Below are 18,563 nucleotides of genomic sequence, written 5' to 3'. Positions count from 1 at the left end.
GAGATTGGTGAATTTTGGATGAAAAATAATTTGGCCAAAAAATGTGTAAAGGTTGAGATTAAAACTCAAATTACATCTCTCTTATTGATGATTTTGTAAAAAACACATTCTGATTGTCATTATCGGATAATCAAAAGAAAGTGACTAAGTCTTAGGGCCGGTCAAAATAGGGTGTTTACAATAGTGGGAGAAGTTAGAAAGTTTAAAGCTATGAAAATACAAAATTGAATTTTGCTATTTTTTTCAGTTTTTCAATACCGAACAAAATTAAAATTATTTGGAAACAAGTTTCCGAACATATATAACTTGGTTGGATATATAATGCCATATAGCTTCTATTTTTTTTTTTTTTGGGTTTAAAATTGAAATATGAAGAAGTTAAAAAATTAAATGTTCAAAAATATAGAGTAGAATGCAGACAATTTGTTCGGATATTAAATACTAAACAATGTCAAATAATTCGGAAACACAATACCGAATATATGAATTTTTTTTAGAAACAAGTTTTTGAATAAATATAGTTTGCCCGGTATCGTATTTTTGAACAAATTTTAAAAATTTCACCAATAAAAAACACCAAAGATGAACAAAAAACTTTCATTTTCTATAAATAAATAAATAACTTAAAAAGGTCTTATTTTTTGTTGATTATTGATTTTAATATGAAATAGAATGTAAGAATAACAGATGAATTCAAGAGTAATAAAGTTGAGTATGACGATGCAAAGTGAAGATAATAAGAAGTGAATGGAGAAGAGAATATTTAATCTAATTATGAGATGAGTATCCAAAACATTACAGTTTGCATATTTTTTCAATATAAAATAATTTTTAATCATTTTAAATTGAGACATAATAGTAATAAAAAAATTTACTAAGTTAAAATGTCAACCAATCTTTTAGAGTGCAAATAGAGCTATCAAAAATTACTAATAGTCATATTACAATTTGATTGAAAAGTATAAATAATTAATATTATTATAATTGAAAAATAAAAGATCATGAGTAAGGTTTAATTTAAAATATAAAATCCTAAACAGAAAATTGACAGATGTTAACAAAATCCAAGAAATTTATCATTTCAAAATTAAAAGTGATTTCTCTATTATATGCTTTTGTCGCAATTTGAAATTGAAAATGAGTGAAACCGTTGTCAAGCCTGGGCGCCCCGATCACTTGAAAACCTAGCCGTTAATCGTCATTATTAAAATACTTCTTCGGCCCCAAAATCTTCCCCCTCTCTCTTCGCTTTTTGAAAATAACTGAAAAAAAAGCCCATTGGGCCCACGACGAGCGATTCAAATCTCCAAAAGCGCGACTTCAAACAAAAGAACCAAGAAGAGAGAGAGTGAAGTCAGAACTCAGAAACTAGAGAGAGAAAGTCATGTTCTTGAATCAAGATCTTAAGTTTCTCAATCTTTAATACAACAATCACACTTGAAACCCTAGAAAAACCAGCTAAAACCAGCTCTCTCTGTCTCTGCCAAAGCAATTTCAGGAGCTCGTCGATTCGGAATTCTATTTCTCACTTCCTCTTTCAGGTAACCTTTACATTATTACATTTTCTCACTCCCAAAAATTCAAAATTTTCCAATACTTGTTGTTGACATCCGCTTTTCTCTTGATCGTATTTCCGATTTCTGTTTGATAGAATGTTCAGAGATTTCAAGTTCTTGCGCCGGAATTCCGGAAAGAACTCCAACACAGAGGAAATTGAGAATGTGCCCATAAACCCTAGGGATTCGTTGCTTACTCAGACCAGCACAGACTCAACTAGGGCTCCCTTAAACACAATTCAAGAACCAACCCAGAATTATAAAGCTGTTGTTGAACAAGAAGTGGGTGGTAGGAGTAAGATTGATAGAACACCCACTAAGGCCAAAGGTAAAATTTCCGATACTGCAATGCCGCTTCGCACTCCAGAAAAGCCAGGGGTTTTAGGGAAGAACCGATATGGCTGGGCTCAGTCCGGTTCGTTTACAAGTGAATCACGTGATGATTTGACTAACTATACGAGCCAATCGAGTAGAGGGGTTGGGATTGGGAATAATGGGGGTTTTGCAAATTTGGCTACTCCTAGGTCAACTCGTACAGTGGGGAGAGCTAATAATTCAAGTTATTCTGAATGCAATTCCACACAAAGCACTCCAACTAAGAGTGTAACTAAACCTCCAAATCCCGGATTCTGTCTGGCAAGTGGTTCTCGACCTCCTGTAAATGGCGGTCGCACTGCAAACTATGCTGCATTGTCTAAAGGGCTTCCAATTACTTGTAGTTCGTCCACTGTTGTTAATACAGTTGAAGTACCACATTTTGATCTCAAGGAAGATCCGTCATTTTGGATGGAGCATAATGTACAAGTAAGTTACTTCTTTTCAATCTGATTTCGTTAAAAATTGAGTCTTTCAAGTATAAATTTGTAGAGCTTACATTGATGTTGAATTGGTTTAGGTTTTGATACGTGTTCGCCCTCTAAATAGCATGGAGAAAGGTACACATGGTTACAATAGGTGCTTGAAACAAGAGAGTGCACAATGCATCACTTGGATTGGGCAACCGGAAACTCGATTTACATTTGATCATGTAGCATGTGAAACTGTAAACCAGGTCTGAATAGAACTCAAAAAAACAATGTAGTTCACAACTGAAGTTCTATGGTTTGTTACACGTGGTTTGAATCATTTGAAATTTTGCAGGAAACACTGTTCAGGATGGTTGGTTTGCCAATGGTTGAGAATTGCTTGTCTGGATATAATAGCTGCATGTTTGCCTATGGGCAGGTATTTGATGAATTAATGGTTATTGACTTTACTTCGAAACATTATCTACTGCACATGAACAAGGAGAATAGCATATCTATTACGTATAAAAACATGTCGGCAAGGAAAGATGGGGACATGCCCAAAAACTCATTTACATATGTAACTGTAACTAAAGTTGTGAAGCTAAGTAGGTAAATATTTATATCAGCTCTCTGATCCACGTTAACGTGTTGTGCATTCCTGTAAAATATTTTCATATATTCATTTGTTAGTTGTTACATCTATATGATCAAAATGACATATAAATTCCACAACCTTTCCATATGTAAACCTCATGTCAACCAGGGAGCTAGGATGGCTCAAATTATTCTAACCCTAGCCTCTAAAATCTTGTGTAGTTTAAGTAAGCAGGGAAATATGATTTTTAATCATCACAAACTACAAAATATAAGAGTTTTATAAATCAAGTTTTTTTTTGTCTCTAAAAGTATAAATTTTGTTGCAAAAAACATTTAGGGACTAATTTTAAGTTGTCGTGAGGATAGTCGCTAAAAAGTTGTCCCGAAAAATCAAGAAAGGAGCTTTTAGGGACATAATTTTGAAAATGTAGCTAATAAATGCACTTTTAGGGACAAAATAACTTTCTCCCAAAAAGGCATATTTTTTTAGACAACTTTTGGTCCCAAAAGTTAGTAATTCATCACTAAATGTCCAATCTTGTCGCTAAAAATAAAATAATAACACTTTTGGCGACAAATATTTTGTCCCTAAAAAGTAATTTTGTCTCTAAAACCTTTAATTTCTTGTAGTGACATTGCAACAGTTCCTATATCATTCTCTAGTCATTTTCCCTCTTCTCTTCTTTATACATATATATATACATATGTATGTATGTATGTATGTATGTATGCATGCATATAACATTGTCTAACAGAATGTTGAAATTTTTTTGTATAAGATTGATTGCTCAAAGAAATGGGATCTTGGTTTCTCTGTTTTGAAGTCATTTAAGTGATGCACTCCATTTTCTTCTGTTATCATGCAAATGATTCCTTATGGGGCGAAATCATAGTTCTCTATAATTTCATAAAGCCTATAGTGGCATTGGCAGTAAACTTTATCAAGTTGAACCATTTAACACGTGTAATTGATGATCATCCATCTGGCTCCTCTTTTTTCTTCTTTCTTTTACTTGGGTAATTTCTATCTGGTTAAACATTTTATTTTGACATGGATGAGTTTCATCATGTAGACAGGAAGTGGGAAAACATACACAATGCTCGGAGAGATTGAAGAGTTAGAAGTTAAGCGCAGTCCAAATCGTGGAATGACACCGCGCATATTTGAATTCTTGTTTGCAAGAATCAGAGCTGTAAATCCAAGATCCTTTATTTAGTCTTGCTAGCTCACCTTTTGAATTATGCACGACCATTGTAGCTGCAATTAATATAGGCTTACCTTAATTCTTCTGCCTGCAGGAAGAGGAAAGCCGAAGGGATGAGAGATTAAAATACAATTGCAAGTGCTCTTTCTTAGAGATCTACAATGAGCAGATTTCTGATCTCCTTGATCCTTCATCCACAAATTTGCTAGTAAGTTTGGTTCTTCCTTAAGCTTTTGAGTCTTGAGATAATCTTAATATTCTTATTGTCCTATTATGCTATTTCTTTTTATTTGTAGCTGCGGGAGGATACTAAGAATGGTGTGTATGTTGAAAATCTCTCGGAATTTGAAGTCCAGACTGTGGGTGATATTCTTACACTTCTGAGTCAGGTTGCCACACTTTGATCCAAATCTCCTCTGGTTTGATATTGCTATTTTCCTTGCTGTCTGTCAGTTTTTTGTGTGGTTGTTCATTTATTGTTTGTGTCTCCTGCGCATTAAACCTTGATTTATTGCAATAGGGTTCTTCAAATAGGAAAGTCGCTGCAACTAACATGAACAGAGAGAGCAGTCGTTCACACTGTGTCTTTACTTGCATAATCGAGAGTAGGTGGGAAAAGGATGCCACGTCTAATCTGCGATTTGCAAGGCTAAACCTTGTTGATCTTGCTGGCTCAGAAAGGTAATACACTGTTCCAAGATTGATTGTCTTACTTTTCAATAATAATAATAAAAAAAAAGGTACAAGAATAAACAAGTAAACACTTTTTCATGTTACACCCACTAATCAATCATTCCCCTTAACAGGCAGAAAAGTTCTGGTGCTGAGGGTGAACGTTTAAAGGAGGCTGCAAACATTAACAAATCATTATCTACACTTGGGTACTACAACCACTACTAAGTTTCTCTCACAGTTGTACATTTTGCTGGTTTTGATGCTCCCCTTCCCTTCTTTTTATATTTGTCTCGTGTTCTTGTTTCTTGATTCTGTGAGTAAACATTTCTTTTTGTAGTCATGTAATAATGGTACTGGTGGATGTGGCGAACGGAAAACCAAGACATGTTCCTTATAGAGATTCAAGGCTGACCTTTCTTCTTCAGGTGAATTCTAAATCCATGCCCTTCGCCTTCATCAGGATTACTTGTGTTTTTTTAATTATTTTTTATGATTTTACCTTTAACACAAGGACAAATGCAGGACTCACTAGGTGGAAACTCAAAAACAATGATAATTGCCAATGTCAGCCCTTCCATCTGGTTGGTCCATATGTTTTTACCAGTTCTGTTATCATTTCAACTTGAAGGCTTACGTATTGAAATCATGCTAACCTTCTATTTTGATAATTTTTTTCTTTCCAGCTGTGCTGCTGAAACACTGAATACTTTAAAGTTTGCTCAACGAGCGAAACTTATTCAGAACAATGTAAGCTTCTATTCATGCTTTATGCAATATGGCCTGAATAAGACATTTGTTAAGGAAGAAATCATCTCTAACCAATTTAATTTGGTATTCTTCATGGTGAAGGCTGTTGTGAATGAGGATTCTTCAGGGGATGTCAGTACACTACAACAACAGATACGGCTTTTAAAAGTTGGTGTTGATTTCTAATGTTTTAATACAAAAGTTCTGGTCTATTCTATTTTATGCACTAACAAGTTGTTTTTGGAATAGGAGGAGCTTTCTGCCTTGAAACGCCAAAATGTCTCCAGGTCTCTGTCATTTGGTCCAACAAGCATGGTAGGTATAACTGAAGAACGAGAAAATGACAAAGCAATTGAAACGGATCTACAGCGAACTGATAATTTGAATCGATCTGAATCTAAGGACATTCTTACGTTGTCTACTAAACAGGTATACTATATTGTATTATGTTTACGTGGCTTCCACGTTGTGACACAGGATCAGTATGTAAAATATGGAACTGGAAATGTTATCATAACAGGATCATTTATTTAAACAGTTGATCAGTTGTGTTTTCTACTTTATTGGGTTAAGAAACTGAATGAATAAAATCATTTTTTTAAAAAGAAAATTGGAAATAATTCAAATGCTCTACTAAAGCTTTTCCTCTGCCCTATAGTTAAAATCATTGGAGTCTACACTTGCTGGTGCCTTGAGAAGGGAGCAGATGTCAGATACTACTATTAAGCAACTTGAAGCTGAAATTGAACAGCTGAATCGTTTGGTAACTCTATTTTATTTTATTTTTTTCTGCTCTTTTGGGTAGGGGAAAGAGGGAACCGGCTTATGATAGAAACAGAAGGATGTTTGTTACCTTACATACTGCAACTTAATTGCCTAAAACATATTGCCTCTCAGGTACATCAAAGAGAGGAGGACACTAGGTGCACAAAAATGATGTTGAAGTTTCGGGAGGACAAAATTCAACGAATGGAGTCACTTGTTGGTGGCTTAATATCTGCAGATGCTTATGTACAGGAAGAGAACAGTGCACTCTCCGAAGAGATTCAGCTCCTTCAAGCTAAAGTTGATAGAAACCCAGAAGTTACTCGTTTCGCTCTGGAGAATATCAGGCTTTTAGAACAACTTAGAAGGTAGCTTTTGTCAACCAAAAAAAACTTTGTCCAACAATAATTTACCATTTTTACTAGTTGTTTCCATTTTGGCACCCATAGATTTCAGGATTTCTATGAAGAAGGGGAGAGAGAAATGCTGCTAGCTGAAGTATCTGAGCTACGGGATCAGGTATCTACAGAATCTAAGCGGAGATTGTATTTTTCATTTTCATTTCTCCATTTGTAGCCTTTATGAATAAAAACTCTGTTGCAGCTGGTTTGTTTTCTTAACGGGAACTCGAAGCAGCATAACCATCCAAAATTGGACATGCCTCATCAGGTAAACTTAAAATTGATTTCATTTTCCAATTCATCTAGAAATTCAAAATTTTATTGTGTGACCTTCTTCCAATCTTCACATAATCTTTGCTATTGGAACAGGAACCTCAGCGTATCTGTAAAGAAAATGATACACTACACTTGGAGGTTGTTTAATCATGTCCCCGACTTCCACTTAAATATGTGACTTCCTTTTTCTTTGAAATTCATGCTTCACAGTAACACTTTTCTTTGATTTCAGTTGAATAAGACTCTCAATGAGTTAGAAAAGTGCAGAAATAGTCTAAGCTCTTGCTTAGAGAAAAATGCAATACTCAGAAGGTAAGGGAATCTCATGCTCCTGCAAAGTAATTTTGTCTTGCTCTGTCAACTATGTTTTGTTTTTTATTTGTTGATTACAACCATTACTATAACTGTTTGTCTATTTGTCTGCTGCAGAGAAATTGATGACCTACATGCTTCACTAAATAACTTCAAATCTGCAACACTTGATCATGATAACAACATTGAAGTCATAAAGGTAATTTTTATTTTATAGAGCTTTATTTTGGTTGACAGTCAGATTACTAGTTGTTAAAGGCAAAAAAGGAATAGATGATGTAAAAGTAGTGTGGATGGAGTTAATGGAATGCTTCCCCTAGTAGCCCAAGTCCTATCATTATACATGGCCTACCCAAGACAAGTTGTGAAGGCTTACACTGAAATATATGATTTCAAAATGCACAGCCAATAACATTTTTTGGTGGGGATAAAATACACCTATTGGCATAGTGTGAAATCTGGGTAGAGTGCTCTGCAAAGCTGGGCGTTCAGTGTTCTTATGGACGAAACATACTAGAAAGAGAATAAAAAGGGCCTACCAAAAAAGAGGGAGGGCAGCCTTTGTCCATATTGGACAATCAAACCTATTTCTTGAAAGAGGTGTGTAGGATCCCAAATAAGGATAGATAAGTAAAAAGCAAGTCTGATTAGATTGAGTTAGCTACTTTCCTCAGGAAATAAATTCACAAAAGATCCTTTTTTGACTCTCTTTAGTCCCGTGTCTTGGTTTACAACTCTTATCTATATAGTAATTGAACTTGTAAGATCACTAAAGGAAAGGTTTTCATAAATTTTGAATCCGAAAATAAAACAGAGAAAGAACGGAATCACTTTGTTTTACTGACATATCTAATTAGACCGAATACTCGTCTTTTTTATCTGTAGCTCAAGCCTCTTGAATACTACTGGAATCGTATTGTCTTTCTTTTTATGTCATTCTGCCTTTCCCTAAAGTATGAGTTGTTTGTCACTTTGGTCTCCAAAGTTTTAATTTAGTCAATTTCATCCCTCAACACTTGTAAGGCTATCTTTTGTCTTTTTCATCAGTGTTTACGGACGAAAGTGACAATTAAAAACTTTGGAGACTAAAATGACACATCACTCATACATTAGGGACCATAGACGGATTTTATTATGATCCCATTAACGATCTAGATGGTCTGTTTAAAATTGAGCTCATTTGATTCAAATTGAATACATTGAGGACGAAATTGACAAAACGAAACTTGAAGGAGTAAACTGACACAGAACGCATACTTTTGGGACCATAGATGTATTTTATCACCTTTTTTTTTTTTTTTTTCCTTTTGATCTATTCATGAACTCATTCAAGTTCTCTTTCTGGCTGGTAATTACCATGACTTTCAGGAGTCCATATTGGAAGCTCCGTCTTTGGACGATCAATCACTTGAGGAGCCAGTTCAAGAGACGAAGCATGATAATTGGATGAAACACACAGAAGAAGTCATGAACTTACAACTGGAGGTGGATATTCTAAAGATCATTCTCAAAGAAGAAAGGTCATCCTCTGCTGAAATACAGACAAGGGAACTGTGCTTGCATAGGGATCTTGATACGGCAAAAGAAAAGCTTTTGTTGACAACCAGACAATGTGAAGATGTGAAGGAAGAGCTCAAGGAAGCAAAATCTGTTATTGAAGCTCTTGAATCGCAACAAATTCTATCAATCAATGAAATGGAGGATATTAGGAATAGTAATAGCCACTATGCAGAGCTTTTGAGTAAACAGGAGCTTGAAATCTCTACTTTGAAGGAGCAAATATTTTGTCAAGAGTTAAGGGATCCCCAATCTTTCAAGCATTTAGAAAGTAAAGACTCTTCTTTACAAGGGAAGTTAAATAAGATGCAAGATTCTCTTGAAAAGGCCAAGAGATTGAATTCATGGTATCAAAGTGACCTTGCATTTCAGGCATCTAATGAAGAAGAAATGGATGAAATCCGAAGGCAAGTTGAGGCTGAAACTGCTGAAGTAATAGTCTGCTTGCAGGATGAACTTGCCATTCTTCAGCAGCAAGTCCAAGAAAGTAATCAAAAAGAGATAGAAACCAAAGAGAATTTGGTGTTTTTACAAACTGAATTGAAGGAATTGCATGAAAAATTATATCTTTTGGGCCAAGATAACAAAATTTTAGGTGAAAAGGTTGAGCAGAAAGACAGAGAATTAAGAACAATATCTAAAGAGTGGGAATTGTTGACCAACGAGATTGAACCACTTCTTGCTGATGGTCATGAGGCGCTCAAAGATGCCTCAGATCAGCTTCAATTTATTTCCAGTTCCTTTCCTTCGAAAAGAAATTGGATCTCTGAACAAGTTGGCAGGATAAGAAAAGTAATCTCTGAAAAGGAGTTTTTGATTGAAGAACTCAACCAATGTTTAGAACATGCTAACAATAGCAGAAGTGACATGGAGTGCATGCTAAGGTCTTTGAGAGGGGCAGCTTTGGTTATAACTGAAGCACATGAGCAAGAGTGCAGAGAAAAGGAGAAAGAAATCCTCCTTCTGACATCACAGTTGAGCTCAAGAACATCTACCATAGCAGAGCTAGAGAACAAGATTAAGCAGGGGGAAGAGCAAATTCAAAGAGCAACAACCTGTGCAACAGTTGCTTTTGTGATTGTGAATAGGTTATCTGAGATAAATGCTACTCATCTTGATGCATTAGAGCATAGGAATGCTTTTCTTCATAATCAGACTGCTGAAATTGATGAAGCAAAGAAACAGATTCAGTCTCTCAGAAGGGAACTGTCTATGTCAGAGGAAAGTTGCAGTCAACTTCAACAGCAGCTTTCTGTGGAGCAGAAACGTGCTTATGCTGTTAAACAGAAGCTTGAAGAAATTCAAGAAAGTGACATTTTGAAGACAAGCGAGAAACTCACCGAACTAAAAATAGGTGTTTCAACACTCAAGTCATGCATGAGTGAGTATACAGAGCAGGTTGCGATTCCTGACAAGGATAATCTTCCAGCAAGTCATGTTTGTATGTCCAATGATGGCAAATGTGAAGTAAGGGTAAGCTTATTTTTTGCTTCATTCACTACCTTTTATGTTGTATCTTGATGGGTTTAAAATTGTTAATTCCATTTATCTGGGTATTGTTGCAGACAGGTGGTGAAACAAAACAAGGAAATGACAATGTAGACTCATATTCTGTTGAGGACCTGAAAACTGAGATTTCGGGTTGTTCATTCAAGGTAGGCAAGAATCCACATAAATATTCACCTGATCAGAGAAAGTTGGCATCTGGAAGAATTTGGAAGGATGAGAGTGATAGAGATGCTACCATTGTTCTTCTGAAAAAAGAAATAGAAACCGCCCTTGAGAGCTTAAAAGGAGTGCGAGCTGGGATGGCCAACCTGCGTGCTGAGAAAGAAGAGGTCTGGATGTCAGAAAAACAGAGTCAGGAGAGCATCAAAAGTCTTCGGACTCAGGTACTTTCCTTACAAGTGGCTATGAATAACTTTGAAAAGCAATTTGGATTCAAAATGGAATCCTTGGATCATAAGCTGCTGGCAGTTGAAGATTCTGTGCAAGACGCTGGTAGTTGCTGGTGCCAGGAAAAAGAGGTAAGCTGTTGTGATTCTAATTTATTTTTTCAGATATTAGTTTGCTCTTTGCTATGGAATTGGAGCTTCTGACAACGTATTTCCTTCCACACTACTGTATGTGTCAAATGTATACTATGTGTTATGTTTAATTAAATCAACTTGATGATAATGAATATAAATTGAATTTCAACTAGTTGTACTCCTTTCAGCACCTAACAACTGAATTTTTTGTTTCCCCCTCTCCTCAATTGTTACAGTTACTTGAGCTTGAACTTGATGATGCAAAGATAGTTGTGGTCCAGAAAACTGCTGAGGCTTTTTGCATTCTTGCTAAATTCGAAGAGTCCCAAGATATCATAAAAGAAGCAGATATTATGATAAATGAGCTGATGATAGCAAATCAAACCGCGAAGCTTGAAATTGAAGAGATGAAGAAGATGAAGGTCGCCTTGATGAATGAGAAGGATATCCTAATCAAAGAGGTTCAGAGCTTGCAATGCACCAATGATCTGAAGGCTTTGCAATGTGAAAACCTTGAGAAACAAATTGATTCAGATTTGCTAGAAATGAAGAGGTTAGTCCTGGAGTTGGAGGGTATCACTGCACAGGTCCAGACCACTTTTAAGCAAGATTTCATGTCTATTGGCACCGAGTTCCTCTGCATGAAGTCTCAACTTAAAGACTCAATGAAGTTGACGCATTCATGGATTGAGGACGTCTGGTCTGAGATTTTTGTTAAGGATTGTGCTGTCTCTGTGCTACACCTTTGTCATATGGGAATACTGTTGGAAACAGTAACTGGGCTGAATGCAGAAAATGGTTTGCTTCACCATGGGCTCTCTGAATCAAACTCTGTCATTTCTGAGTTGAGGGAACACAATTTCAAATCGAAAAGAGAGTTAGATATGTGTAGAATCCTGAAGGGGAAACTGTTGGCTGACATCAAGAATGGTTTTGATCGCATCTCAAGAAAAGAAGATGAAACTGGTGAACTCACTGTCAAGCTAACAACTTTCGAGAAAAAAATATTAGATCTACAGTTTCAGGAGGAGTTAATGTTGCAAAGGTCCCATCATATGGGATCTGAGCTTGCCATGTTAATGAAAGAGTTAGACCTGAGTAATGGAAATATTTTCAAATCACTGTTGGATCAAGAAAAATTTCTGAAGGATCGAGAGGATGTCTTGAAATTTCAGGAGGAGAATTTCGTAGTGGACCTTGGTGCAAAAGACTTCGAGTTGCTTGTCCTGGGATCAACTTTGGAACAGATGGCTTTCCAAGAAGCTAATGTGGAAGAAGAAAAACTAAGTTACTCTACAATTCTCGAAAACTTCAAGAGAGATTTGATTTTTCTCAGAGTCGATGCAGAGTTGAAAGAATTGATCTCGCTGGATAAGGAAGTTGAGGTTGCTCTCCTACAGAAAGAAGTTGAAGAAGCACAAAGGGAGAGGCATGATTTGTTTTCAAAGATCAATGAAAGCAATTCTGCAATGGCACAGATGGCTGAAATAAATGAGGCTCTTGAGCTAGATATTCAGTCACTAAAAGATATTGCTCTTTCACATGATACTTTGAAAGGTGAACTTGGTGAAATGATGGAAGAAAAGATGAGATTGTTGTCCCAGGTTCAAAAACTAGAAGCTGAGCATGAAAAATTACTAGAAGACGTAAAGAAAAAGGAAACAGCTCTAGAAATTTCTTCCAGCCGTATCTCTGCCCTTGATCAACAAAACAAAATGTTGCAGGATGACATTTCCTTGCTGGAAATATCATCGTGCAAACTTGAAGATGAGTTAAAGATGAACGATGTGGAACTAAGCAAAATGAGCTGCCTTAAGGAGGACAATGAGTCACTGGAAAATGAATTAAGGAAGTTGAAGGAAGAATATTGTGCAATTGTTCAACATTTGGAGGATAAGAAATCTGAACTTGGATCATGTTTAAGCCATATGAATGCCGTTAATATGGAAAAGGATAGGTTGCAAGATAAAATTTCTTCCCTGGAGACTCATCTGAACATGGTGCATGCTGAATTCAATGAAGTCCAACTTTCTCAGTCTGTTGCTAGGGATGAGTTATGCTCAAAAGGCCAGGATTTACAAATCTATGTTGACAGAGTTAATGCTTTGAAGGAGGAGAATGTTTCCTTGAAAAATGGGCTCCAATCTCAAGGGAAGAATAATTACAAGCTGCTCTCTGCATTAAACTTGAAGGTGGTTCAGTGTGTTGATTCAGTTGAAAATGTGGACATGGCTGGTAGCGGAATATATGATGTACTGAATGATGCAAGTGCTGCTTTAGAAAAGATGTTTCGAGAGATGTGCGAAAAATTGGAAATGGCATCTAAGTTTGTGGCAGAGCTAGAGTACTTGGAGAAACTTGCTAAAGAGCTTATGTCTGAAAATTTGTCTCTTCAGACTGATTTGTTGAGGAAGGATGACATTTTAAAAGGATTGGCATTTGATCTAAGCTTATTGCAGGAGTCTGCATCTAACAGTAAGGACCAAAAGGATGAAATTGAAGAATTGACTGCTTCTTTAGAGGATTTAGAAGCTGAGCTTGCAGTAAGATTGCGTGAGCTTGACGAAGCAGTTGCTAATGGCCAAACACTTGAAGCTCAATTGCAAGAGAAGACCAGCATTATCTGCACTCTTCAGTTGGATATCACAAAAATGCAGGAGTCTGTAAAATCACTCTCCAGCAAAAACCTTGAGCTGACAGCCAAAATTGAAGATGCTTTAGAGGTAAGAAGGTCCGTTGAGGAGGAGTTAACAGAGAGGGGGAAGGTAAATGAGACTTTAGAACTGGAACTCATCGAAATGGGTACTGCTTTTGGAGAAATGAACAATTCCATTGAATCCTTGAACAGCCATTTGAATGAGGTTACTAGCGAGAGGGATGAGCTCCACGACGAAGTTCTTATACTCAAGGAGAAATTAGAGATGGCACAAGCTTTTTCTGAAGAAAACGAAGCAATTGCTATGGAAGCTCAACAGGTTCATGTTTATTTTCCACACAAACCAATATGTAAATAATTACTTCAGTGTTGCATCTTTTTATTTTTTATTGTTTTCTGTTGATTAGATAGCTGAGAGCAGAAAGCTCTATGCCGACGAGAAGGAAGAGGAGGTGAAGCTATTGGAGAGGTCAGTGGAAGAGCTAGAATGTACCGTGAATGTACTGGAAAATAAGGTGACTTTTTAATATTTATTTTACTGTACTAGATTTTTTTTTTTTTTTTTTTTTCCTGTATTGTGTTCCAATTTATGACTCCATTTGCTCGTTTTCTAAGGTTGACTTCATCAAAGGAGAAGCTGAACGGCAACGGTTGCAGAGAGAGGAGCTAGAAATGGAGCTTGATGCAATAAAACAGCAAATGCACAATGTCAAAAGTAGTGATGCTGACATGAAAAGGTGAAAATAATTATTAGACCAAAAGTATGTGGATTGCAGTGACATTCTGAACTGTTGCACTAATATATAGATGTGCATTTGTCAATAGGCATCTAGAGGAGAAAGAGAAAAACCTGCAAGAAGCCCTTCAGCGCATGCAAATTCTTGAGAAAGAAATAGCTGCCAGGGATGCAGAGGTAAAGTTCTTGTGCATTTATACTTAACTTGTGCTTGTGATAGTTTTTCCAAGTTCCGAAACAAATTGTTACTCATTGGGTTATTCATGCGGTTCGAGTATTCAAGGTTTGTACTGTTATTTTTCAACAGATTGCCCAATGCAAACTTCATATCACTGAGCTAAATTTGCATGCAGAGGCACAGGCTTGCGAGTACAAGCAAAAGGTAGGCCAGCTTATGTACTTTATATATTGGTTTGGCTAAAAGCCTACAACTTATTTTGTCTGTGAAGAGTATTCTTTTCCTTTTACATTTTCTTGAACTACATATACTATGAACTTGGAAACAGTTCAAGGCATTGGAAGCCATGGCGGAACAAGTCAAACCTGACGGCCCTGCTGCCCATATAGCAAATTCATCTTCAAGCAAGTTAGAGAAAAATGGATCAAAGTCTAGGGGTTCTGGTTCCCCTTTCAAATGCATTGGATTGGGCTTAGTACAACAAATAAAATCAGAGAGGGATGAGGAGCTAACTGCTGGAAGAGTCCGTATTGAAGAGCTTGAAGCCTTAGCTGCAAATCGACAGAAAGAGGTAGGTTTGATGCTTTATTGTGTTGTTGCATATTCTTTTGAGATTGACACAATGCATCACTATTTTCAATTTATGTCCATTTCTAGATCTTCATGCTGAATGCAAGATTAGCTGCTGCAGAGAGTATGACCCATGATGTAATTCGTGATTTGTTGGGACTAAAGTTGGATATGACCAATTATGCGGTAAATTTACAATGTTCTATCCCAAATTTGTTGAAGTCAATCATGCTATTTATTTCCCGTCTTTGAGAATTTGTTTTTAGGATGTTCTGCATTTGACAGTGTATATTGGATTGAGTTGGTGATGCTTATGAACAATGATTACAGAATATCTTCCCAAGTCAATGCAATTATGCTTATCTTTTTAGTTTCTTAATGTCAGTCATTGCTGGATAATCAGCAAGTGCAAAAATTAATGGAGAAGACTCGAATCTATAATGCTGAAGCTCAAGATAAGGTACACTCAGCTTCAATAACACTGAAACTGAATTGGACCCCCTGTGCATTTTTGTTGTCTTGAACGGCATCTTTTGTTTCAGGACCAAGAGGTAATGAAGCTAAAGCAGCAGCTCAATGAGTTTATCGAGGAGAGAAAAGCGTAAGCAACTTTGACCCAAAAAATAAAATTTAAGAGTTCATATATTCTTTTTGTTTTTCCAGCATGTGTCTAATCAGCTTTGAGGTTTTACTCCAGATGGCTAGAGGAAATTGACAGAAAACAGGCTGAGATGGTGGCAGTACAGGTTGCATTGGAAAAACTTCGTCAACGAGATCGGTTACTTACAACTGAAAACGGGATGTTCAAGGTGGAACTCTTATTTATTTTATTGTGTATGTAGGTAACAATAAGTCTTCATAAAAACATGGATTTTTTTTTTTTCGTTTATTCTTCCTGATTAGGACTACTTGCTTTTGATTTGTGTAGATGGAAAATGTTAATCATAAGAAAAGGGTAATGGAACTTGAAACTGAAGTAAAGAAGTTGTCTGGCCAGCAAAACCTTCAGCAACGGATCCATCATCATACCAAAATTAAGGCAAGATTCAAATACTTCTGAATTTGGAATTACTATACTTTCAGTGGTCTCAAGTGGATACTAACTGGTTTGGATGATGTCTTCAGCTTTGTATTGATTTGTTGCTTGCTAATTTCAGTAGAATTTTCATATTCACTTTGCCTTGAAACTATTCAGCAAAACATATCAAGCAATTTCTTGAAAAGTAATTTTGATAGCAAGCTGTCTATTAAATTGAACAGGAGGAAAACAATTTCTTGAAAAGTCAGAATGAAGAGCTCAGTATTAAGGTGCGACGAACAGAAGCTATTCTTACACGTGTAAAGGAAGAGCTCACTCACTATCGTGCTAGTAATGGCAGAAACCCCAACATCAATTTTGACGAGGAGAATCGGTTGAATAACTTATTGAAGGTAGGCAAAACTGTTTCCTTTTTCTTTCTTTTTTTTCCTTCCTTTTTTGGGCTAGTACCTGAGAGAGGGAATAGTTTGGTCTAAGCAAAACACCCTTCTGCACATGTGTAAGTAGGCGAAACTGTTTCTTTTTTCCTTTTTTTTCCTTTCTTTTTTTGGGCTAGTACCTGAGAGAGGGAATAGTTTGGTCTAAGCAAAACACCCTTCTGCACATGTGTTTGCACATTTATTTGCATGAGAGAGAGAGAGAACGAGTGCTAACATTCGAGTGAATGTGCAACAGGAAACTGAAGGGGAAAGGCTGCAATTAGCACAGAAGTTAGTGAGCTTGTGCACCAGCATTTTAAAGGTTTGTGGAAGTTAATTATTGATATTATTTTCCCTCATAAATGACAAAACTCATGCCAGTAACCCAAGTAGCACCTATGAAATATGGGTGTGGATACGGATACTAGTATGGGTACGCTGATACGGCAATATCTAAAAAAATAGGATACGGTAATAGTTGGGGTATGTCAATAAATGTTTTGCATTTTATAATTTATAATTGGAGATTCAATTTACAAATCAAAGTTCAATACCAAAACTAAAATGAGAAATTATAAAATCAAAAGGAAAATCATATTTCAACAATACCAAAGCAAAGTCTATAAATTATTTTAATGCCATTAAATAGGAGAAATTATAAAATAAAGTTTCATTCCAAAAGCAAGTTAAAGAAAATTTGAAACTTCAATTTTCACTTCTGTCAACTTCATCGTTGAATAATGCATCTTTCATTTCTGGCACATCAAATAAAAGATTTTGAATATTTTTAGATTCAACTCTTTAATTAAGATACAGAGTTGTCAAACGCGATGCACCTCTTGCACAAAAGTGTTTGTTCTTCTTAGCCAGGATCTTTTTCATCCAAATAAACAAGGGTTGCTTCTTACAGCTCATCTCTTGTTTGAATCTAAATTTTTAGGCTGCGGATATAACAAGGCCGGTATCTGATGTAAGTGTCTCCGTGGCTGAAGAAGCACTAGAGCAACTCAAGAACCGGGTTACTTCACTAGAAAGAGAGTTGCAAGATGCCAAATTCAAGGTAAATGAAATCATTTCTCTTTTTTCTGTCTTTTTTTCGAATTGTAATTTTGAATTTTGATAGCAATGATTTTTCGTCATTCTTTCGGTTTTTCTTTTTGGGGTGAATGATAGTTTAAGTGATTTGTGATACTAACTTTTATGTGCTTGGGACTGAGATGGTTTTTAATTAATTCAACAGAATAGAATTACCAATGAAAGAATTCGATTGTCCGAGCTCATGCCACAAACCTCACCGTATAGCTCAAGAGCAGATGAGAACTGTCAAACTCCAAATAGAGTTTCTCAGACTCCATTTCTTTCTGCTTTGGATAGATAATGCTGATTTACAGATTCATTTCAGAGAAGAGATCAGGATGAATGGGTTAGCCTTGTGCTAGCAGTTGCAATTTTTTATTTTTTTTATTTTTGGAAAGAGAAATAGCAATTGCAAATTTGAGTTCAGCTAGTGTTGTTTGGCTGTAAATTGATTATTTCTTATTTGTATATTTTTTTATTAAAAATATATATATTCAATAGAACCTGTATTTTGCTAATCTACACCCTGTAAATACGGTATAGTAAATTATAGGGGCGATAAGGTCTGTAATGTTCTTGCAATTTAGTAATTTGAATTTTTTTTCATAATTTTAATGTTTTGAATACGAATGGCCCTGTTTGGTTTTCTTTTCAAAATTTGCTTTATGAATATTTTTTGGAAAAAAATTGAAGTTACACCAAAAAATTGAGAAGTCCCATCAAAATTTCTAATTTTTTTTTTACAATTTTTATAATTCCATTTTTACCTTTCATACCTATCATTCACCGTTCTTATTACACCCAAAACTTAAAAAATTCTAAGGTCTTGTTTGTTTTACAGATTAAGTTAGATGGATTAAAGATACAGTATGCTTAGTGGAGAAATTATTAGTGTGATGGTATTAAATCGGAGATGAAGTGTGTTTGTGTGTGCACTAGTATGGTGGTATTAGTTAGTTATGATTAAATCTATAAATTA

The 18,563-nt window shown here is 35.8% G+C and overlaps 1 protein-coding gene across 1 annotated transcript; it reads left to right on the top strand.

The window, feature by feature from the left end:
• Positions 1–1,228: 1,228 nt before the first annotated feature.
• On the top strand, positions 1,229–18,102 carry POK2 (phragmoplast orienting kinesin 2). The gene is made up of 38 exons (XM_082920396.1): positions 1,229–1,541; positions 1,652–2,360; positions 2,452–2,607; positions 2,697–2,780; positions 4,015–4,134; positions 4,241–4,354; positions 4,443–4,535; positions 4,667–4,827; positions 4,953–5,027; positions 5,159–5,246; positions 5,344–5,402; positions 5,505–5,568; positions 5,671–5,736; positions 5,818–5,997; positions 6,227–6,331; positions 6,466–6,701; positions 6,783–6,852; positions 6,937–7,002; positions 7,104–7,148; positions 7,243–7,322; positions 7,440–7,521; positions 8,691–10,352; positions 10,445–10,906; positions 11,146–13,884; positions 13,973–14,080; positions 14,181–14,302; positions 14,391–14,478; positions 14,609–14,683; positions 14,808–15,050; positions 15,137–15,235; positions 15,435–15,509; positions 15,592–15,650; positions 15,747–15,858; positions 15,978–16,088; positions 16,310–16,480; positions 16,764–16,829; positions 17,448–17,567; positions 17,748–18,102. Exons 2-38 carry the CDS (start codon positions 1,653–1,655, stop codon positions 17,883–17,885), a joined length of 9,102 nt encoding a protein of 3,033 aa, XP_082776522.1. The 5' UTR covers positions 1,229–1,541; position 1,652; the 3' UTR covers positions 17,886–18,102.
• Positions 18,103–18,563: the final 461 nt, after the last annotated feature.

The sequence above is a fragment of the Camellia sinensis genome, chromosome 3 (assembly GCF_055761805.1).
Source record: "Camellia sinensis isolate YWXY chromosome 3, ASM5576180v1, whole genome shotgun sequence".
Lineage (NCBI taxonomy): Eukaryota > Viridiplantae > Streptophyta > Magnoliopsida > Ericales > Theaceae > Camellia > Camellia sinensis.
This window is presented reverse-complemented; position numbering and strand designations above follow the sequence as displayed.

Excerpts from the sequence above, each read along its gene's own strand:
- POK2 (XM_082920396.1), top strand. The coding sequence starts at position 1,653 with ATGTTCAGAGATTTCAAGTTCTTGCGCCGGAATTCCGGAAAGAACTCC. Across the intron at positions 6,702-6,782 it reads CTTTTAGAACAACTTAGAAG|ATTTCAGGATTTCTATGAAG; the intron begins GTAGCTTTTGTC and ends TGGCACCCATAG. Across the intron at positions 7,003-7,103 it reads AATTGGACATGCCTCATCAG|GAACCTCAGCGTATCTGTAA; the intron begins GTAAACTTAAAA and ends CTATTGGAACAG.